Source organism: Hypanus sabinus, chromosome 8 (genome assembly GCF_030144855.1).
Source record: "Hypanus sabinus isolate sHypSab1 chromosome 8, sHypSab1.hap1, whole genome shotgun sequence".
In the NCBI taxonomy this organism is placed as follows: domain Eukaryota; kingdom Metazoa; phylum Chordata; class Chondrichthyes; order Myliobatiformes; family Dasyatidae; genus Hypanus; species Hypanus sabinus.
Genome location: NC_082713.1, coordinates 29,793,235 through 29,814,949, shown reverse-complemented (window position 1 = coordinate 29,814,949; position 21,715 = coordinate 29,793,235). Strand labels below are relative to the sequence as shown.

At 39.7% G+C, this 21,715-nt stretch overlaps 1 protein-coding gene across 1 annotated transcript in view; it reads left to right on the top strand.

The window, feature by feature from the left end:
• The window catches only part of LOC132398007 (short transient receptor potential channel 5-like), a 128,827-nt gene extending 111,969 nt beyond the window's left edge, over positions 1–16,858 (top strand). The window contains exons 9-11 of the mRNA XM_059976890.1: positions 2,933–2,974; positions 9,580–9,669; positions 15,679–16,858. Coding sequence (XP_059832873.1) covers positions 2,933–2,974; positions 9,580–9,669; positions 15,679–16,422 — 876 coding nt within the window. The 3' untranslated portion in view covers positions 16,423–16,858. The remainder of the gene's footprint in view (positions 1–2,932; positions 2,975–9,579; positions 9,670–15,678) is intronic.
• Positions 16,859–21,715: the final 4,857 nt, after the last annotated feature.

Here is a 21,715-nt window from a genome sequence, read left to right as displayed (position 1 = left end):
CGGGGGGCCTAGGGAGAAAGAAAGAGGGAGGGGAGTGCGGTGGATGAGACCATTCCCTTCCAAGTAGAGTGTGACACCTCCAATTTCGCTCTGGCTGCTACCCTCAATCAAGAATGCTACTGGCCTGCCTTCCTGATTGAGGGTAGCAGCCAGAGCGAAATCGGAGGCGTCACACTCACTCTGAGACGTAAGGCGAGATATCGGCTTTTATTGACTGGAAGAAGGAACAAGCAGTGAGTGACCACCATACTACATCCTGGAGACTGCGAGGCCGGGCTCAGGCCTTGATCGCTTTTATACAGGGGTCTGTGGGAGGAGCCACAGGAGCAGTCAGCAGGGGGCGTGTCCAGACAGGTATATGTAGTTCACCACAGGGAGCACCAGAGGGAGATGGAGAACAGGCAGAGTGATGGGCAGAAAGAGAGAAAAAAAGGGGGGAGGTAAACTAAATATATCAGGGATGGGGTAAGAAGGGGAGGAGGGGCATTAACGGAAGTTAGAGAAGTCAATGTTCATGCCATCAGGTTGGAGGCTACCCAGCCAGTACATAAGGTGTAGTTCCTCCAACCTGAGTGTGGCTTCATCTTGACAGTAGAGGAGGCCATGGATAGACATATTGGAATGGGAATGGGATGGGGATTTAAAATGTGTGGCCACTGGGAGATCCTGCTTTCTCTGGCAGACAGAGCGTAGGTGTTAAAAAAAAACCAAATAAAGTAAAAAGCTAGAAAGAAATGCCTTCTGATTTATTGCTGTACAACAGAGCCTCAGCCACCAAAAGACCATAGATTTAACTTCTGAAAGTCATAGTGCTTGCCGAACTCTTGTCATTCTTGCATTCTCCCCCCAACCCAGATAGTGGAGGCTACAGAGTTATCCAGTTAGCATACCAACTACAGCCTGGGAACAATTACAATGAAGAGTCCTGCATGTGTTTTTATTCTTCATTCTGCTGCTGGGTACCTATATGTGAGATACTCACCAGGAACTGGACAGAAACCCCAAGGGTTGCTGGATAGCTCAGCAACTAATCGTGCTGCTGTATTGGCTCCAGGTTCAGTTCTCATCTGGGCTGAACCGACTAAGCTCAGCCAAGACAAAGATGGTGGATAACAGCTGAGCTGCTGAGCTATTTGATGAGCTGATACTACAGCAGGCTCTCTCCTGTTGTTTTCCAGCAGCTGGCAACATATTCCAAAGTCCACTTATGCAAATATCACACAAGGATAAACTTCACAATTTTACAATCCCGCACATGAATAGCGCCACTGTTGGCTCCGTTGGGCAGACTTCCTTCGTTTTCTCATCTCTGGCTTGGTGAACAGAAATAAGGAGGAATTTCTTTAGCCCGACATGGGTGAATCTTTGGAATTGAATGCCACATGCAGTCAAGTCATTGGGCATATTAAAAGCGGATGTTGGTAGGTTCTTGATTAGTAAGGGCATCAAAGGTTATGAGGAAAAGGCAGAAGAATGGGGTTGAAAGGGATATTAAAAATCGGCCATGATGGGATAACGGAGAGGACTTAATTCTGCTCCTATCTCTTATGTTCTTACGGTTTTATGAAACATCAGCGTTGAGGCTGAGAGAGAATAGCTATTGTTTATGAAGGTTCACAGTTGTCCAGGTCATTGTATATCAAGCAGCAATAAATCAAGGCTACTTACAATGCAGTCCTAACATCTCTACCCCAGCATCACCACAAAAGTTCACACCTCCATTCATGCAAAGATAAGACTAATGACCCTCTCCCATTATCTCTACTACTCTTACTGTCATGTGATTGCTACACCTTTAAACAACTCACAGAGTTGATAAACTGTAAAACTACTCTCCATGGATTAGAACCATGATGAAGCCTCTCGGATGAGTGGCGAAATGTCTTCTAGACAACACAGCAAATCCAGTTGCTTTGATTTACTTCTGCTTGAAATAGCTATTGTTCTTGTCAATTGCTTGCTGACATAAATAGACTCAACACCAAGCAATTCATAGTGTCCTAATGTACACTGATAAACCACTGATCTTACTGAATTATGAAGTATATTGATCAGAATTTTGTTTGTCTATTTCTTTTAAGAAGGTGACTGATTTTGCATTAAGAACAGATTAAGAACAAAAAAATTCCAATCAATTGAAATTACAACTAGAAGTTTAAGAAACAAAATGAACTAATGGCTTATACTTATTTGATTGTTAAGTTCAATTTTACGGCTTTTCAACATTTGAGATGTTGACTCACTCTGCTTGACAGATAGTGGAATTAAAATCAAGACCTGGCATAATTTATTCCTGTATCTTCCACTGGCTAACCTGGATTTACCAGAATATTGTTTTTAAATGCATTTACAGATGTGGATAATGCTTCTGCCCTTGGGAAGGAAGTGGAGAGCCACCTTCTTCAATCATTGCATTTCTCCTTGAAAATGTTCCTAATAGTGCCTTTTGATAGCAGCTGCAGGATTCAGACATAGCACAATGAGGCCAGGAACCTCCACTAGCCTATGAAAATCTGTTCTTTTTTCAAACAGGATACTGATACAATGCTAATTATTCTGCTTTAATAAGCTAAATTGGGGAATTTTAGAAATGGGGGTGGGACTAAGCCTCTGCTACACGAGTTGAAAATTATATTCTTCAATCTAGTTTTCATGAACAGTGCACTCAAACCCACTGCATGAAGAGTAAGAATAAATGGAGATTTAAAAAAGAATTGCCCCTTCTTTGCAAAATGATGCACAAATTCTATTGTAAATTTCCATCCTATCTTTATAGTTCGATGACAGGATTTTTATTGCCATTTGTGGAGGTTGTTAGACCCTAATATTTGCAGTCTAATTACAGAATATTAGTTTTACTGCTAATAAAGCAAGTGTACACTGCTGTTTTCTTTTGTTGAATGGCATTCTGAAATCTACTTTCTTCTTTCAGGAACGTCATGCAGATGACTTGATCCAAAACCAACACTACCAGGTTTGCTGACAGTCAGTATTAGAGACAAATCGCATAAAATCAACTCACATAATTACAGACCCAACTGAGAACTAAAATCTGTTGACAAAGCCATTCTGTCATTGTATACCTACCACTCATGTCTGATCCTTCTCTCTGTTGGTCTTTATTCTTTCTCATCATTGTATGGACATCATTCCAGTGCCTAGACTTCCTTCATTGCTGCCAGGCTCCAGATACATTTTTCCAAATGGTACTTGTTCATGTTGTCAGACTACAAAAAATGCTCAGCACATCAAAACCTGTTGTAGCTCACTGATCAATGTTAAATACATAGTCAGCAATAATTCACTAGGGCAAATCATCCGTGTTCATGCTGCTTTCAGATAAGAATAATATATTCTGCTTATGCAGAGTCCAGGACAGATTTCCATACTATAAATAATGCATCTGTATTGCTTTCACTGATGAACCCCAAGCATTCTCACAAAATAAATTGAGAAAAAAGGTGCTTCTATCATTATAAATGGTGTTTTTGAAATGATTGACAATGAGCCTCAGTTTTTAAAAATATTATGTGAATAAAATATTGTCCTCATTACTGGGGGTTAGTGTACACCTGTACACCTGCTGTTTCCCAGTTGATAGAAGCAAAAAATAATAAAGGGCACATTAGGTAGCAACTGCCAATGTTCCTCTTATCCCTCTAGAGAATATGTCCTCCAGATGGATTTGGTGCAGTATTCAGTTTAAACATTGTTAAAGTTAAACTAGTACTTTAAAAATAAGGATTATGGAATGTTAAATGCCGCTGATTAGATTATAAATAGAGTAAAGTCAGATGGTATGTTGCCTCCCTGGTGCCAGGATCAAGGATATCTCAGATCGGGTCCATGGCATTCCAAAGGGATGAACAGCCAGCAGTCTTGGTACGTATCGATACCAATGACATAGGTAGATAAGGTGAAGAGGTTCTGAAGAGAGAGGGAGATAAGTAGAAAGCTGAGAATCAGGACTCCCAGAGTAATAATCTCTGGATTGCTGCCTGTGCCACATGCCAATGAGGGTAAGAATAGGATGATCTGTGTGACGGAGGAACTGATGTAGGGGCAGAAGTTCAGATTTATGGATCATTGGGATCTCTTCAGGAGAAGTTATGACCTGTATGAAAGGGATGGGTTACACCTGCACCTGAGGGGGTCCAGTATCCTTGCAGGCAGGTTGGCTAGAGTTGTTTGGGTTGGTTTAAACTAATTTGGCAGAGGAATGGGAACTGGAGTGACAGTGCTGAAGATGAGATAATTGGTTTACAAACAGAGGCCATGTGTAGTGAGACTGCTGGCAAGGAGAGGCTGATGATAGGGCAAAATTGCAGTTAACAGGATGGCTTGCAACGTAAAAGGCAGACAAAATTGAAGAGGGTCAATACAAGACTATTGAATGGGTGCAGTATATGGAATAACGTACATGAACTTGTAGAGCAGTTACAGATTGACATGTATGATGTTGTACGCATCACTGAATCAAGGATGCAAGAAGATTATAGCTGGGAGCTTAATGTCCAAGGATACACATTGTATCGAAGTGACAGGCAGGAAGGTCTGTTGCTAAAAAATGAAATCACATCATTAAAAAGAGGTAGCATAGGGTTGGAGGGTGTTGAATCATTGTAGATAGAGCTAAGGAACTGTAAGGGTAAAAGAACCTGTTGGAAGTTATATGCAGAAACCCAAACAGTAGTGTAGATGCAGTCTACAAATTACAATGGGAGATAGAAAATCCATGCCATAAAGGCGATGTTACAATAGTCATGGGGGATTTCAATATGCAGGTAGATTGGGAAAATCAGGTTGGTGCTGGATTCCAAGAGGGGGAATTTCTAGAATGCCTATGAGATGGCTTTTTAGAGCAGCTCGTGGTGGAGCCCACTAGAGGATCAGCTATGTATTCTGGACTGGGTATTATGTAATGAACCAGAATTGATTAAAGAGCTTAAGGTAAAAGAGCCCTCAGGAGAGTTTGATTGTAGTATGCTTGAATTCAGCCTGAAATTTGAGAAGGAGAAGCTGAAGTCAGATGTATCAGGATTACAGTTGATTAAAGGAAATTACTGAGGCATGAGAGAGAAGTTGGCCGCAACTCACTGGAAAAGGACACTGGCAGGGATGACAACAGAGTAGCAATGGCTGGAATTTCAGAAGGCACAGAATATATACATCCCTAAAAGGAAAAGTATTCTGAAGGCAAAATGACATGACGATGGCTAGCAAGAGAAATTAAAGCCAACATAAAACTCAAGAGAGGGCAACCATTAGTAGGAGGTTAGAGGAGTGGGAAGCTTCTAAATACCAACAGAAGCAAACTAAAAAAGTTTTACGAAAGTAAGCTAACCAATAATATTAAAGAGGATGCCAAAAGTTTCTTCAGATAAAGCAGAAAAGTGAGACAAGAGTGATTATCAGACCACTGTAAAACAATGCTGGAGAGGTAATTATTGGAGACAAGGAAATGGTGGATGAACTGAGTAAGAATTTTGCATCATTCTTCACTGTGAAAGATGCTAGCAATATGGTGGCAGTTCCAGGGGTTGGGGTCAGGGGTCATGAAATGTGTTAAGTTACCATTTCTTGGGAGAAGGTTCTTGGGAAATTGAATGATAAGTCACCTGGACCAGATGGTGTACACTGCAGGGTTTTGAAAGAGGTGGCTGAAGAGATTGTGGAGGCATTAGTAATGATCTTTCAAGAATCAATAGAATCTGGAATGGTTCCAGAAGACTGGAAAATTGCGAATGTCACTCCACTCTCCAGGAAGCAAAAGAGATAGAAGAAAGGAAATTGTAGGCCAGTTAGTCTGACCTCAGTGGTTTGGGAAGATGGTGGAGTTGATTGTTAAGGATGTGGTTTTGGGGTACTTGGAGGCACATGATAAAATATGCCATAGTCAGCATGGTTACCTTGCCTGACAATTCTGTTGGAATTCTTTGAGGAAACAGTAAGCTGGATAGACTAAGGAGAATCGGTTGATACTGTGTACTTGGATTTTCAGAAGGCCTTTGACAAGGTGTCAAACATCAGGCTGCTTAACAAGTTACGAATGCATGGTATTAGAGGAAAGATTGTTGAGTGCATGGATAAGCAGTGGCTGATTGGCAGGAGGCAGAGAATGGGAATAGAAGGAGCCTGTTTTGGTTGGCTGTTGGTGACTAGTGTTGTTCCACAGCAGTCTGTGTTGGGACTGATTCTTTTAATGTTATATGTCAATGATTTGGATGATGGAATTAATGACTGTGTTGTAAAGTTTGCAGATGATATGAAGATAAGTGGAGGGGCAAACAGTTTAGAGGAAGTAAAGAGGCTACAGAAGGATTTAGACAGATTAGGAGAATGGGCAAAGAAGTGGCAGATGGAATACAGTGTCGGGAAGTGTATGGTCATGCACTTTGGTAGAAGAAGTGAAAGGGTTGACTATTTTCTAAATGGAGAGGAAATGTAAAGCTCTGAAGTGCAAAAGGACCTGGGAGGCCTTGTGCAGGATTCCCTAAAAGTTAATTTGCAGGTTGAGTCTGTGATGAGGAAGGCAAATGCAATGTTAGCATTCATTTCAAGAGGACTAGAATATAAAAGCAAGGATGTAATGTTGAGAATTTACAAAGCACTAGTGAGGCTTCACTTGGAGTATTGTGAGCAGTTTTCAGCCTCTTATCTGAGAAAGGGTGCTAAAACAGGAGAGGGTTCAAAGTAGGTTCACGAAAATGACTCCAGGATTGAATGTCTTGTCATAATGAGTGCATTTGATGGCTATGAGCCTGTATTCACTGGAATTCAGGAGGACGAGGGTTGGCCTCATTAAATCCTATAGAATGGTGAAAGGCCTTGATAGAGTGAATGTGAAGAGGATAGTGGGAGAGGCTAAGACCATGGACCCAGCCTTAGAATAGAAGAAGTGTCCTTTTAGAATAGAGATGAGGAGGAATTTCTTTAGCCAGAGAGTAGTGAATCTGTGGAATTCTTTGCCACAGTCAGCTGTGATGGCCAAGTCTTTATGTATATTTAAGGCAGATGTTGATAGATACATGATTGGTCAGGGCATGAAGAGGTACGAAGTTTGAGAGGAATAATGGATCAGCCATGATGAAGTGACAGAATGGACTCTTTTGGACAAGTGGCCTAATTTTCCTCCTAGAACTTATGGTCTTATGGTAATGCTGCAAATTCTGGACACTACTATTTTGAAAGTTAGTTCAGATCCTCCCACTCTGACCTGAAAGGTCCTAACTGAAAGAAACACGGGACAATAAGTACCAGATTCACAAACCTATAGTCAATTATCAAGACACAATGCGGGCTAATGCTGGGGTTATAATTGTCACACTAGTGTGCGAGGAATTATTTTCCTTTGGAAAAATCGTTACTTTGATTCCAGACCAGGCAGTCTCTCGCGGAAGAATGTTTTATGTTCAGCCAGGAGAATAAGACCAGGATAAATGTTCTCCAAAACTATCAACGTGAGTATTTTAACAGCAAATCTTATTTTAATAAGCTGCAGGCCAAGTGGGAAAAATATTATTTTAAAAAAATCACAGCCTCATTTAGGATGAAGTGGAGAGTAATTAACAGGAGATTGCATGGTATTAGTAAGGCACTAGACAGTGGCATCTATGGATATACATCACTAAAAATGAACAATATCTTTTTCATATTTGGGAACATCAACAATACAGACACAGTTATTTAATAGGTCTATGCTCCATTGTATGTATCTCCCTGCACACTTTTTAATCTTATCCCTTCAATAAGTTATTTTACACAGAGAGTGGTGGGTGTGTGGAATGCACTGCTGGTGACGACAGTAGAGGCGGATACAATAGGGTCTTCTAAGAGACTCTTAGATAGGTACATGGAGCTTAGAAAAATAGAGGGCTATGTGGTAGGGAAACTCCAGGCAGTTTCTAGATTAGGTTACAATATTGTGCGCCAAAATGCCTTTCTATGTTCTATGTTCTAATATGTCTTTCTATTGCTTTCTCCCTCCAGTTTCCCCACTACACTACAAATGCTCGTGTAACCCTATTCAACTCATTATTTGTCTTTTGCACCCTTTATTCATTCTTGCAATTTAAAGTAATTTCTTTGTCTTGCCTTGTACAGCTGCTGCAAAACAAGAAATTTCACAATACATGTCAATGTTAATAAACAGGATTGTGATTCTGAGTATTAACGTTTCAATTATTTGGGCCTTTTCCCTATTTGATTTAAGATTATCGGATCTCACCCATTTTCTCTTTCTTTGTTCAATATTTGTTAATGTATCTCGACTTGTATAATTTCAATATGTCTCCTTTGCACTTTAGTGTCATATCATCTTTTTCGTGATATTGACACTGAAATTATTCATACTACCCCGTGCAGCTTTACCAAATTGCTCTTCTAAAAGGATTCTACAGTGCCCCAATATTCAAGTGCATTATTTCTAAAAGGAATCCAGACTTGTTCTGCTTTTTTAAATATTAAAAGTAGATCAATTCTTGCAATGCCTCAGTCTGTTTCGAGTTGAAATCTATGTCACTTTTACTCTCTTGGCATAACTGAGCAATATTTTGGATTATCCCTTTCTAATCACTTACTGACAATACCTCCAAGGTCATCTTATCTGCGCTTCTTTCCTGGCATGTAAAGTCTAAGTTGCCTCACTTTTTTCTCATAATTTTGAAGCCCTGATGGAAGTCATCATCTTCCAGCTTTTTGTACTGTTTTCCTGCACTTGTATTCACACCCTGTCACTCAAACCTGGACAAGTGCTTGAACTACTTTATCCCAGTTTTATCTGCAGCTAAACACTTATTTATGGAGATGTAGCTAATTCTAATCCAGTGCAGTAAATAGTCCACAATCTCTTGTTTGATATTTATTTTCTAAAATTCTCATTTTGTTTAATGTGTTGACCTTTCTGATTAAACACTTCCAATACATTTGACATTTTGGCAAAATTGGAACTGGGTAATTCAAATGAAGCAAGTTAATCACTGATGGGTTGTCATTGCACTGTATTTACAGAACTTTAATTCAAAATTATTTTCTTTGTTATTGAAGTCAATTGGTTAGAAGTGTATCCTTGGTTGATAGCATTAAATATGCATTGTACACATTCCACTTTTAACATCTACTGATTTTAAAATAAAATTGCATATTTAATTAAATTGTTCCTACTACATTAGGTTTCTCCAGATTTCTTCTATTTTGTTCTAACTCCCATTAATTCAACAAGACAACTTTGTAAAAGCTCTCCATATATTTAAGTAAAAAGTAATAGCTACAAATGAGTATTAAATATTATTTTAAATAGCAAGTATCCTTCAACTAAACATAATAGTGATCATCCATTTTCCGCAAAGCCAAATGGACAAAATACTTTTAATTCATCTGAAGCAATTGCAAATAATGAGATTTTCATCTTATAAAGCTGCATTAAATTGTCAATAGCTTGCATGAAATTTAATATTTACAATGTATGCCTTTTAACAGAGAATTTGGTTTTGATTAATTGTTAACAATGTATCTAATGGCTTGAAAGAAAATTGAAATAATGTGTAAAGAAATATTTCATTGTTCTTCTTCATCTGACAGGAGGTTATTAAAAATTTAGTGAAAAGGTATGTTGCAGCTATGATCAGAAGTGCCAAAACTGATGAAGGACTTACAGAAGAGAATTTTAAGGTAAACAAGAAAGTTCTACATTCAGGTGTTAATCTTTATACAGAAAAAAGATGGAATTACTCAGCAGGACAGTCAGCATCTGTGACGAGAATGAAGTGAAGCATGTTAATCCATTGAATAATGTCATAGTATTGATTACACAAAGTTTTGCAATAGAAATATTGTTTTTATTATTTATGAAACTCAGTTGGCAAGAAATGTATCCTGGCTTGTAGTGCAATACAGGATTCCCTCGCTATCCACAAGTGGAGCGTTCCTATGAAACCTTTCATAAGCTGAAATGGCGTAAAGCGAAGAAGCAATTACTATTAAATTTGCTATTTAATTTATATGGGAAAATTTTTTTTTACCATTCCCAGACCCAGAAAATAACCTACCAAATCATACCAAATAACACATAAAACCTAAAATAACACTAAAATAAAACACTAAAGCAGGAATGATGCCAACTAAAAGAGACACTTTGCTACTAGCAGAACCAATAGTAGCATCGGCAGCTTTCAAGGTTCTTTCTCTCTGCGTGTAAATAGTACGAATGGTAAGAATTGTGCAAGTTCAACCCATGCACAACGTCTTTATTTCGTTCACCACAATCGAAACACTTAATTACATCGTTTTACACTAAGTGTACCACCCTTACGAGCTCTCTTAGGCTCCTCTGATACCTTAGGACACATCTTGCTAACGGATGCACTAAATAAATCGAGATGAAGCACAGATGCTCACAGACACAGTTCAAAGCTATGGTGGCTTGATGCTGAGATTATGGATGTAGTTCCCTGGGAAGGCACTTGGTGGCGCCACTCTCACTGCTCAGGGTGCCCACTGCCTCTACACTGCAAAACAAACACTGAATGCTATTTTCACTTTTGACCTTTTTCCGTAAAAGTGAAAATCCTCTTCGTATTTCTTTCAGTTAGTGAAAACAGGTACTAATGTAGGTCTTTCATAAAAGCAAAGTGGCATAAAGCAAACTTTCAAAAAGAAGGGGGATACCTGTACATGCAACATACATGTTGACCCAATTAAACTTTATTTACATTTTGTTCTGAATGTGCAGGTAAACTGAGAATTTGACCAAAAGAACACAAAATATTTATACAATGTAATTTGGTTCATGTTGAAAATATATTTATTCCTGTCATTTGACCTAACTTCTCCAAAAACATTTCACCTTTCACCCTTAACCTATGACCTCTAGTTCTAGTCTCACCCAACCTCAATGGAAAAAACCAGCTTGCATTTACCCTGTTTATACCCCTCATAATTTTGTATACCTCTGTCAAATCTCCCCTTTCTCCTACGCTCCAGGGAATAAAGTCCTAACCTATTCAACCTTTCCCTATAACTCAGGTCCTCAAGGCTCAGCAACATCTTTGTAAATTTTCTCTGCACTCTTTCAAACTTACTGATAACTTTAGAAACATAGAGAAACACAGAGAGACCTGACTCAACAGTACTTGACTCAAACCAGACTGTTCTAAGAAACATGGACTGCTTTGTTTCCATTTGCAATTATCCATAATAGTCACATAGAAACACAGAAAATCGTGCAGGAGTTCGAGTATCAAGTCCAAAGAAGAAACATATAAAAAAAGCGGCACACCTGAGGACTGGGAGAAATTCAGAGACCAGCAGAGGAGGACAAAGGGCTTAATTAGGAAAGGGGAAAAAGATTATGAGAAAAAGCTGGCAGGGAACATAAAAACTGACTGTAAAAGCTTTTATAGATACGTGAAAAGAAAAAGATTGGTCAAGACAAATGTCCTTTACAGTCAGAAACAGGTGAATTGATCATAGGGAACAAAGACATGGAAGACCAATTGAATAATTACTTTGGTTCTGTCTTCACTAAGGAGGACATAAATCATTTTCCGGAAATAGTAAGGGACCGAGGGTCTAGTGAGATGGAGGAACTGAGGGAAATACATGTTAGTAGGGAAGTGGTGTTAGGTAGATTGAAGGGATTAAAGGCAGATAAATCTCCAGGGCCAGATGGTCTGCATCCCAGAGTGCTTAAGGAAGTAGCCCAAGAAATAGTGGATGCATTAGTGATAATTTTTCAAAACTCCTTAGATTCTGGATTAGTTCCTGAGGATTGGAGGGTGGCTAATATAACCCCACTTTTTAAAAAAGGAGGGAGAGAGAAACCGGGGAATTATAGACCAGTTAATCTGACATCGGTGGTGGGGAAAATGCTAGAGTCAGTTATCAAAGATGTGATAACAGCACATTTGGAAAGAGGTGAAAATCATCGGACAAAGTCAGCATGGATTTGTGAAAGGAAAATCATGTCTGACGAATCTTATAGAATTTTTTGAAGATGTAACTAGTAGAGTGGATAGGGTAGAGCCAGTGGATGTGGTATATTTAGATTTTCAAAAGGCTTTTGACAAGGTTCCACACAGGAGATTAGTGTGCAAACTTAAAGCACATGGTATTGGGGGTATGGTATTGATGTGGATAGAGAATTGGTTGGCAGACAGGAAGCAAAGAATGGGAGTAAACAGGACCTTTACAGAATGGCAGGCAGTGACTAGTGGGGTACCGCAAGGCTCAGTGCTGGGACCCCAGTTGTTTACAATATATATTAATGATTTAGACGAGGGAATTAAATGAAGCATCTCCAAGTCTGCAGATGACACGAAGCTGGGTGGCGGTGTTAGCTGTGAGCAGGATGCTAAGAGGATGCAGGGTGACTTGGATAGGTTAGGTGAGTGGGCAAATTCATGGCAGATGCAATTTAATGTGGATAAATGTGAGGTTATCCACTTTGGTGGCAAGAACAGGAAAACAGATTATTATCTGAACGGTGGCCAATTAGGAAAAGGGGAGATGCAACGAGACCTGGGTGTCATTGTACCAGTCATTGAAGGTGGGCATGCAGGTACAGCAGGCGGTGAAAAAGGCAAATTGTATGTTGGCATTCATAGCAAAAGGATTTGAGTACAGGAGCAGGGAGGTTCTACTGCAGTTGTATAAGGCCTTGGTGAGACCGCACTTAGAATATTGTGTGCAGTTTTGGTCCCCTAATCTGAGGAAAGACATTCTTGCCATAGAGGGAGTACAGAGAAGGTTCACCAGATTGATTCCTGGGATGGCAGGACTTTCATATGAAGAAAGACTGGATCTACTAGGCTTATACTCACTGGAATTTAGAAGATTGAGGGGGGATCTTATTGAAACGTATAAAATTTTAAAGGGATTGGACAGGCTAGATGCAGGAAGATTGTTTCCGATGTTGGGGAAGTCCAGAACGAGGGGTCACAGTTTAAGGATAAAGGGGAAGCCTTTTAGGACTGAGATGAGGAAAAACTTCTTCACACAGAGAGTGGTGCATCTGTGGAATTCTCTGTCACAGGAAACAGTTGAGGCCGGTTCATTGGCTATATTTAAGAGGAAGTTAGATATGGTCCTTGTGGCTAAAGGGATCAGGGGGTATGGAGAGAAAGCAGGTACAGGGTTCTGAGTTGGATGATCAGCCATGATCATACCGAATGGCGGTGCAGGCTCGAAGTGCCGAAGGGCCTACTCCTGCACCTATTTTCTGTTTCTATGATGTCATTGCTGTGGAAATGCAGTCTGCAATGCAAGTGGACAGATTGTGTGGCATTTCAGGAGTGACGATATTTCAGAACTATCCCTGCTTGAAACAAGCAGTGTCCAAGATTTTGCTTTACAAATGATATTAATGAGACATTATTACTCATCTTAATTCCCAGGTAACATTCCCTATAGTTAATCCCAGTAGGTGATGATGCTCTTTGACTTTGAGCCATACAGATTAAAAGAAGTTTAAGTCAATATTCACTCAACCTCCTTCTGTGGTTCATGACAACATGTGTCATGTAAGCTGACCCATTTATTTAATGCCACTTAGGCAATCAGTCCATTAGCTCCTAAGAGACCCTGCAGCATTCACTTGTTTTATGTGTACAACTAATACTGGAAACTAACCATTATATACAGGCCTAATGATCAGCTTCAATGATAGATTTCAGAGGTGTCAAGAAAGCTTCCTGACCTCTTCAGTTTTGTTTTATTAAGTCTTAACTCTCAGAAACTTTGCCAGTACCCAGTGGAGAGGAACTACAATCCTTAGGTGGCACTAAGCCCTTGTGCCAGCACAGAGAATGTCATCAACAAAGGAAAAGTAACATTCCAACTAGTCTAGTGAACACTTGGGAAAATGCGTTGGCATGGATACTTCGCATGTTCTCAGACCTTTTCCAAGAGAATTATTTTTCTAAATGTACTATACAGACTAAATTGTAATTAATTGAATCCTCTTTGTACTTATTACACTGAGCATTAATATCGTTATTCCACTCCAGGATCTCACTGTGTATGGAATAACTTGTAGTATATAAGTGTGGATTGGAATGCTATCAAAAAATTATTCTGCTCCTGTTAATAGGGATACTGCAACTCTGTAATGCTAAGAAAGCTTGTTGTTCCATGACTTGTTCAAGTTAGTTTAATTATAGCTCTGGTAAAAGTTGCATATAATCATGAGGACCTACAATACTTCTTTGGCACTTCTGCAGAACTCCATCTAATAGTACAGCTCTAACCAAAGATTCTCTGGCTTAGGAAATGCTATTGACAAGAGAGAAGCAACATATGTCATATTAGCAAACACTTGGGGAAAGAAATACTAGTGTCTGTACCTCAAAGGGTAACAATGGAAACGAATACGAAGAATATATTAGAATGTTTATGCTGCCACCAATCCTGGGAGTTGGATCATTAGAGCAACACATGCAAAATGCTGGAGGAACTCAGTAAGGCAGGCAGCATCGATGGAGGGGAATAAGCAGTTGACATTTTGGGCTGAGGCTCTTGATCAGGACTGGAAAGGAAGGGAGTCAAAGTCAGACTAAGAAGTTAGGGGAAGATGAAGGAGTACAATCTGGCAAGTGATAGTTGATACCAAGTGAGGAGGAAGATAGGTGGAATGCTGGGGTAGGGGATGAAGTAAAAAGCTGGGAGGTAATAGGTGGAAGAGGTAAAGGCCTAAAGAAGAAGGAAGCTAATAGGAGAGGACAATGGACCATGGAAGAAAGGTAAAGAAGCAGGGAACCAAAGGGAAGTTATGGACAGATGAGGTGAAGAAAAAGAGTAAGAGGGCAATTAGAATTGGGAATGGAAGTAGAGAGGAGGAGGAGGGAGGGGGAGAAATTACCATAGGTCAGAGAATTTGATGTTCATACTATCCAGATGGAATATTTTGTGTTGCTCCTTAACCTGAATTTGACTTCATCATATCAGTAGAATGGGAATGGGAAGTTGAATTGAAATGGGTAGCCACTGGGAGATCTTGCGTTTGTGGCAGACAGAGTGAAGGTGCTCAACAAAGCGGTCTTCCAATCACTGTCAGGTGAATGGGTCTTCCATGGTAGCGTAGCTGAAACATGAATTTAACCTGTTCAATACAGATAAAATGTACACTCAGTAACCACTTTATTAGGTACCTCCTGTATCCGAGTGTATGTTCATGGTCTTCTGCTGCTGTAACCTATCCATTTAAAGTTCAATAAGTTGTACATTCAGAGATGCTCTTCTGCACAGCACTGTTGTAATGCATGATTATATGAGTTACTATTGCCTTCCTGTCAGCTTGAACTAGTTTGACCATTCCCTTCTGACCCCACTCATTAACAAGGCATTTCTACTCACAGAACTGCTGCCCACTGGATTTTTAAAAAATTTTTGCATTGTTCTCCGAAAACTCTAGAAACTGTTGTGTGCGAGAATCCCAGGAGATCAGCAGCTTCTGAGATACTCAAACCACCCCATCTGGCACCAATGATCAAAGTCATTTAGATCATCACATTTCTTCCCCATTCTGATGTTTGGTCTGAACAGCAACTGAACTCTTGACCATGTTGATGAGCTTTTATGCATTGAGTTTCTGTCGCATGATTTGCTGATTAGACATTTGCGTTAATGAGCAGGAGCACCTAATCTAGTGGCCACTCAGTTTAGTTCTTTTTATCATCACTGTAGGAACTAAAACAAGACATCTCCAGTTTTCGCTATGAGGTTCTCGACCTGCTGGGAAACAGAAAATCATCTCGAAGAACATACTCGACCAGCAGTGATGGGATGCAGATAGGAGAATTGGATGATGATAGTGCAGAAGAAAAGATAAATAAAATAGTCTCATTCAGTTTGGCCGGAGAAAGCAATGACAAGAAGTTGAAAATGAACTCTTTCAGTGTCTCTGCTCTAATAAAATCAGTTTCTGGAATTGATCTCGAAGAGAAGTCAAAAAATAACAGATTGAGCAAGCAATCTCCATCAATCCAAAATGGGAATCGATTGCAGAGGTACCCAAACTCCAAGAAGGATTCTTTCAAAAGGCTTGGTCTTCTGTTTAGCAAGATGAATGGTCAACTCTCAGAATCAACTCCTGAGCCTGTCTCCAGTATTTCTGATGGACTGTTTCAGGCACACAATATGTGGCAGGACTTCAAGTATTCCCAGATTGCCAGCCCTAACAATAAAGCAAAGAGTGAGAGTAGTCTTAATGCTGTTGGTCTTAATGAGGTCAACAGAAGAAACAGAATTGATAGCCATTGTTCGACTAACCATACAGACTCATTTCATTGTTCTTCCAATATTAGTGCCTCCAACAACAAACTCATTGACTCGACAAGTGATGTCTATGACTCTTGGGGGGAGGCCTGTGATTTGCTAATGACCAGATGGAATAGCCACCAGGAGGATTATGTAACAACCCGATTATAATATACAAGACTATGTATAGATAGTACTTTACCACAAGGGGATTTGGATCGTGTCCATACAGAATTATTTTTAAAAACATAAACCTGTAAAAGGAGTTTTCTGAAGAGAAACCCTGTTTTCTGTAAATTAACAGAATGGTCCAAATAATATTGAACTTCATAGCAATTGCTGTTATTTATGCACAAATACCACAGCTATTTCAAGTCCAGATGGAAAATGAAAAAAATAACTTTGAAGACGAGTCTTTCTGCAGTTAGCTTTGCAAAAACGGCATCTCACACCTGACCGCCCCCCCCCCATTTAAATGCATTGAGTGGCATGAAGCTCCTGTATTTGCACAATTGATACAAAGTAAACTTGCCAACAAAAGTTGTCATTTCAAGTCTAAATACACTTTTTAATTGGTGTGTGATTTACAGCCAGTAAACCTCTCTTATACCAAAACTTAATTATCATAGACTGGTGTCTGATTTCTTCAGGTTTTAAGTTATTAGAGATATAAAGGTACATTGCATACTTTTTCTGTGGACTAAGTAAGGAAAAGTCTTTCCGTCTCTCCTTTCTACAACTAATTTGATGCTTATTTTACCCATTCTAATTTGTATAGTCTTCATGTTATTTCCCCCTAAACTCACAATGTCTTCCTCTCTACTTCCTGCACGTGATTTAATTCTGGTTCATCCTGAAGTGCAAGTTTATTGTCATTCAACTGTACACATTTACAGATAAACAAAACAACATTCCTCTGGGACCATGGTGCAAAACATGCAGTACATACTGTATATCACATACAGCACAAAAAATATTAACATATAATAGAAAATGTTCTGTAAATGTACAAGTTGACAAAAAACTGCATAAGAATGAGATGCATCCTCCATCATAATTCCTCTGCTTCTATCAGGGCCCTTCCCAGTTTATGAATGCCCAACTTAACTACAGCCCATACATACGGACAAGCATTTGAAGGGCCAGTGGCATGGATTTGCAGGCTGCCTGCTGCGAGGTTGCATCTATCTTCCGTCACTTGGGAAAACATAGTTTGTATCTGCTTTTCCAATTTGCAAACTGTTTGGTTACGAAACCTGGTAATGACCTGTAGTTGCTTTCGCTGTTCGTTGAGTTTCCTTATATTCATCTCTATCAGGACAAAATATTACCACTATTAAACAGGCAAGAGCAAATTCAAATAATGGTGGGTGCTATTTGTTGTTTTGGTAATCTTTGTCCATCAAATATTATAATGGGAGATCCATACACTTTTTGGAGCAGAAAGCATCTCTTCACACACACACCACCCACTGATTCTCCTCTCTCTATATGCCACCCCCCCCCCACTTCCCTGACTTGATTCCATGCCCTGCCTTCCCCTCCTATCAGATCCCATCAGTTGCAACCTTCCACCTATCATCTCCCAGCCACTGTCACTATTTCTAGTCTCCCTTCCTGCATCTGCCCATCACCATTCTTCACCTGATCCATCTATCAGTTGTATCCCTCCACCTATCATCTCCCAGCCACTGTCACTATTTCCAGTCTCCCTTCCTGCATCTACCCATCACCATTCTTCACCTGATCCACCTATCAGTTGCATCTCTTGCTCCTGCTCTTCCCTTCACTCTTTCAGACGAGCTATCTCACCTCTACCCTTCAGTCACAATGAAAAGTCTTGACCTGAAATGTCAACTATCCATTTTCTTGTACAGATGCTGCCTGACCCACAAGAGTTCCTCCAGCATCTTGTTTGTTCTACCAGTATGACTGACTTATAACAGTCTCCTTATTTCAGGAAAAAGAATTCTAGCTTTGCCTGTGATATCCACATATGTGCCACATAACAATCACTATTGTAAATCGTAAGGTTCTGCTTGTTAGCAAAAAGACAAGGGGGCAGAAGAACAGAGAGAGCCAATGATAGGGAGGAAGTGAGGTGGAGGGGGAGGTTAGTGATTGTGAAGAAATATTTATAACACATTGAACACAAAAGTCAGTAAGTAGTGCTAAATTTCCAAATTTGGCTTCTAATGTAGAATAGCATCTGGTTCTTGGAAGGATACAAAAGGAATTCATAAAAAATGGTTCCAAGACTGGGAGACTGCAGCTTTGTTGTTAAGAGTTGAAAAGCTGGAGTTTAGCGGGGAAATAATGGTAATCATTAATTGCCAAGTCAGAACAAAGATGGAAAACAGGATAGAAACTTGTGCTCTCTATAGAGGAAATTCAATATCATTGAAGTCCTCTTATTTCAGAAATAGAAATCATCTGGCATTCATTATTACACTGTGCCTTTACCTCAAACAACAAAAGATGAACTTCTAACCCCAAAGATTTATTAACAGGTAGATGCACTTAAAGAGGTTGTCACGAAAACCATAGATGATGCAATTGTGCTTAGGATATAACATGTATAGCCTGAACTGAAATTAGCTAAATACTTTAGGGTGATAACCTTACAGTGATTTGGGAAAGATACTGTATAGGAAACAGGACAGAATTTGAAAGACCTAACGTGGATTTGGCGGGCCAAGTTTTCTCTCTGCAGTATTGTTCAAAGAGTAGTGTAAAAGAGGAATGAGTGTACAAGTATAGCAACTGTGAAAATCACAGGAAGTTTAAGGGAGAAATGTTGCTTTACATGGGTTTTAGAGCTGCGTGCATATGCCAACAACCTAAACTGGTTTGCCACTTATCTCTTCCTTGCCACAAATTCCTGCTGATTTTCACATTAATAACACATCTGTTATTTCAAAGCTGATATTTCAAATCAAAATACAGTATGAACTAGCTTATTTAGTGCTTCAAACTTTCTGACGTCTGCTGCTATGCCAACACGTGAGCGGTTACCACGGCTGTCCATTGTAACCTTTTGTTTCAGTGAAGGTTTGATTGAGGACAGTGGGTGGTGCATTTGTAATCTATGTTGTTATAGCACCAGGACCTCTGCACAGGAGATCATTTAGCGGAAAGTAATAGTGGGTAAGATGAAATAATAGAGAAAGAAAGAAAGAGATAATTTAGGTCAAATCTTCCCTATTGTTTATGTCTTCTCTGGTACAGTATTAGGGTATTGTGGCCACCAGCAATTTGCACGGCTGAATACTTACAGATTTAAACCTCAGAAAATAAAGTTTCCATGGTAATTCTCATCTGATGCAGCAGTGGTCTCAAAGGAGTAAAGACAGCAAGAGCTGGAACAAAGTGACACTGGCAAGATCACATCAAGGGGCGAAATGATACAGGCCAAATCAGAAAAAAATTGAATAACCTGTGTCTATTTCCAAGATGCTGCTGCTAGAGCTCCGAATATCACTGTTACGAATGCTGACCAGTGTTGAGCACACATGAAAAAATTTTAGCCCAGCATTGTTTTCTGCAGACGTTTCTCAATATTCATAGCACAAACTATATTCACCAGAATTTATTTACTTTAATTCCCTAATCATAACCAATAATTAATAATGGCATCAACTGCCATAGCTTCAAGGGTGACGCATTATTCTTGAAGCCTCCTTCGCTTAATAGATGTTTATTTACCATCACCATTCATAATTCGATAAGGTGGGTCTAACTTGATTTTTGCGAGCTCACTTAGCTCTATTACATATTCTTTTTGCTGTTCAGTATGCTTATCGTCCTGTTCTGCAGCTACACTAGGATGGTACTGTTATTTTTGTGTGTGCCTAGTGTGCTCCTGACGGGCCCTCTGAACTTCTCTTTGAACTAAAATTGATAGTAAGGTGGTAAAATTAATAGTAAGGAGCTTGGTCATAAAGTTACAAATTGTGATGGTATACATTCCTGTTGCTGTCATCCACATCATGTTGTGGATGCCCAGGTTTGAGCTCCAGTTTTGTCACAGTCCAACTTGTATAAAGATAAGATTTAGATTGAATGGTGATCACTGCTATCTTGGACAGATGCATCAGCTATAGGTAGGTTGGAGAGGATGAGGTCAAGTAGGTTTATTCTTCATGTTGGTTTCTGACTACCTGCTGCAGACCCAGTCTGGCAGCATCCACTTGAGGGTTCAGCATTGGTGCCACCAAGCCGCCTTCTTGATGGACATTGAAGTCCTTCTGATTAAAATTTGTGTTATTTGCAATTCTTCTCCCAAGTGTTGTTCAACATGGAAGAGCACAAATTCAACAGCTGAGAGGACTGAAGGGGTTAATCGTAAGTCAGTTTCCTTCCTTATTTTGACCCAGCGCTGTGATACTTTAGGGAATCTGGTATTTATATTGATGATTCCAAGAGGCACTTCCTCATGTTTGTACTTCACTGTGGTGGGCCTGTCCTGCTACTGGGACACAAGATGTGCTGGGATTGAATCCAGAAGCTACATTGCTCGAGCACAGTGTCACTTCACATTTCCAGTTATCTGTTTTATTTTGTTGTCCACTTAAGACCAACACATTGAAGTTAATGGCCTTTTTCTTATGGGCCACATTAACATACATCGGCACAGTAACATGCCGAGCTTGTATGTACAAATGCTCATGCTCATTTGAGAAATTTTCAAGCAAGGATTATTTCCTCTTCTTTCCCAGGGACAACCTCACCACAAAATAATCAAGGGTGTAATGTTGAGGCTTTTCTGAAGCACTGGTGAGGCCTCACTTGGAGTACTGTGAGCAGTTTTGGACCCCATATCTAAGAATAGATTTTGGGCTGACATTGGAGAGGATTGAAAGGTGGTTCTCAAAATTGTTTCTTGGATTGAGAGACAGCATGAGAAACATTTGATGGCTCTGTGTCTCTACTCACTGGAATTCAGAAAAGTTAGGGGTGACCTCTATTGAATCTTGAAAGGCCTCAATCGAGAAGATTTGGAGAGGATGTTTCCTATGGAAGGGGAGTCTTGGAATTGAGAGATGTCCTTTTAGAATGGAGATGAGGAGTATTTTCATTAGCAAGAGAGTGGTGGATCAATGCAGTTCTGAGCAGGCCAAGTCATTGGGTATATTTAAGGCAGAGGTTGATAGATTGTTGCTTAGTCAGGGATACAGAGAGAAGGCAGATTGGGGCCAAGAGGGATAGTGAATCAGCTATGATGAGATGGCAGAGCTGACTTGATGGGCCAATGACTAATTCTGCTCCTTTACCTTATGGTCCCTGGCATACAGTAAGAACATAGCTGAATACAATATGAAGGAACTAGATTGCTCTGAAATGCTATTATTAAAAGATTGAGAATCAATATCAATTAATAATGAATAACTTTGAAATACTATTAAAGTTTGCAAAGGTACATGAACATGAAAGATTTCTTCTGTCCGTAAGACCAACACTTTAT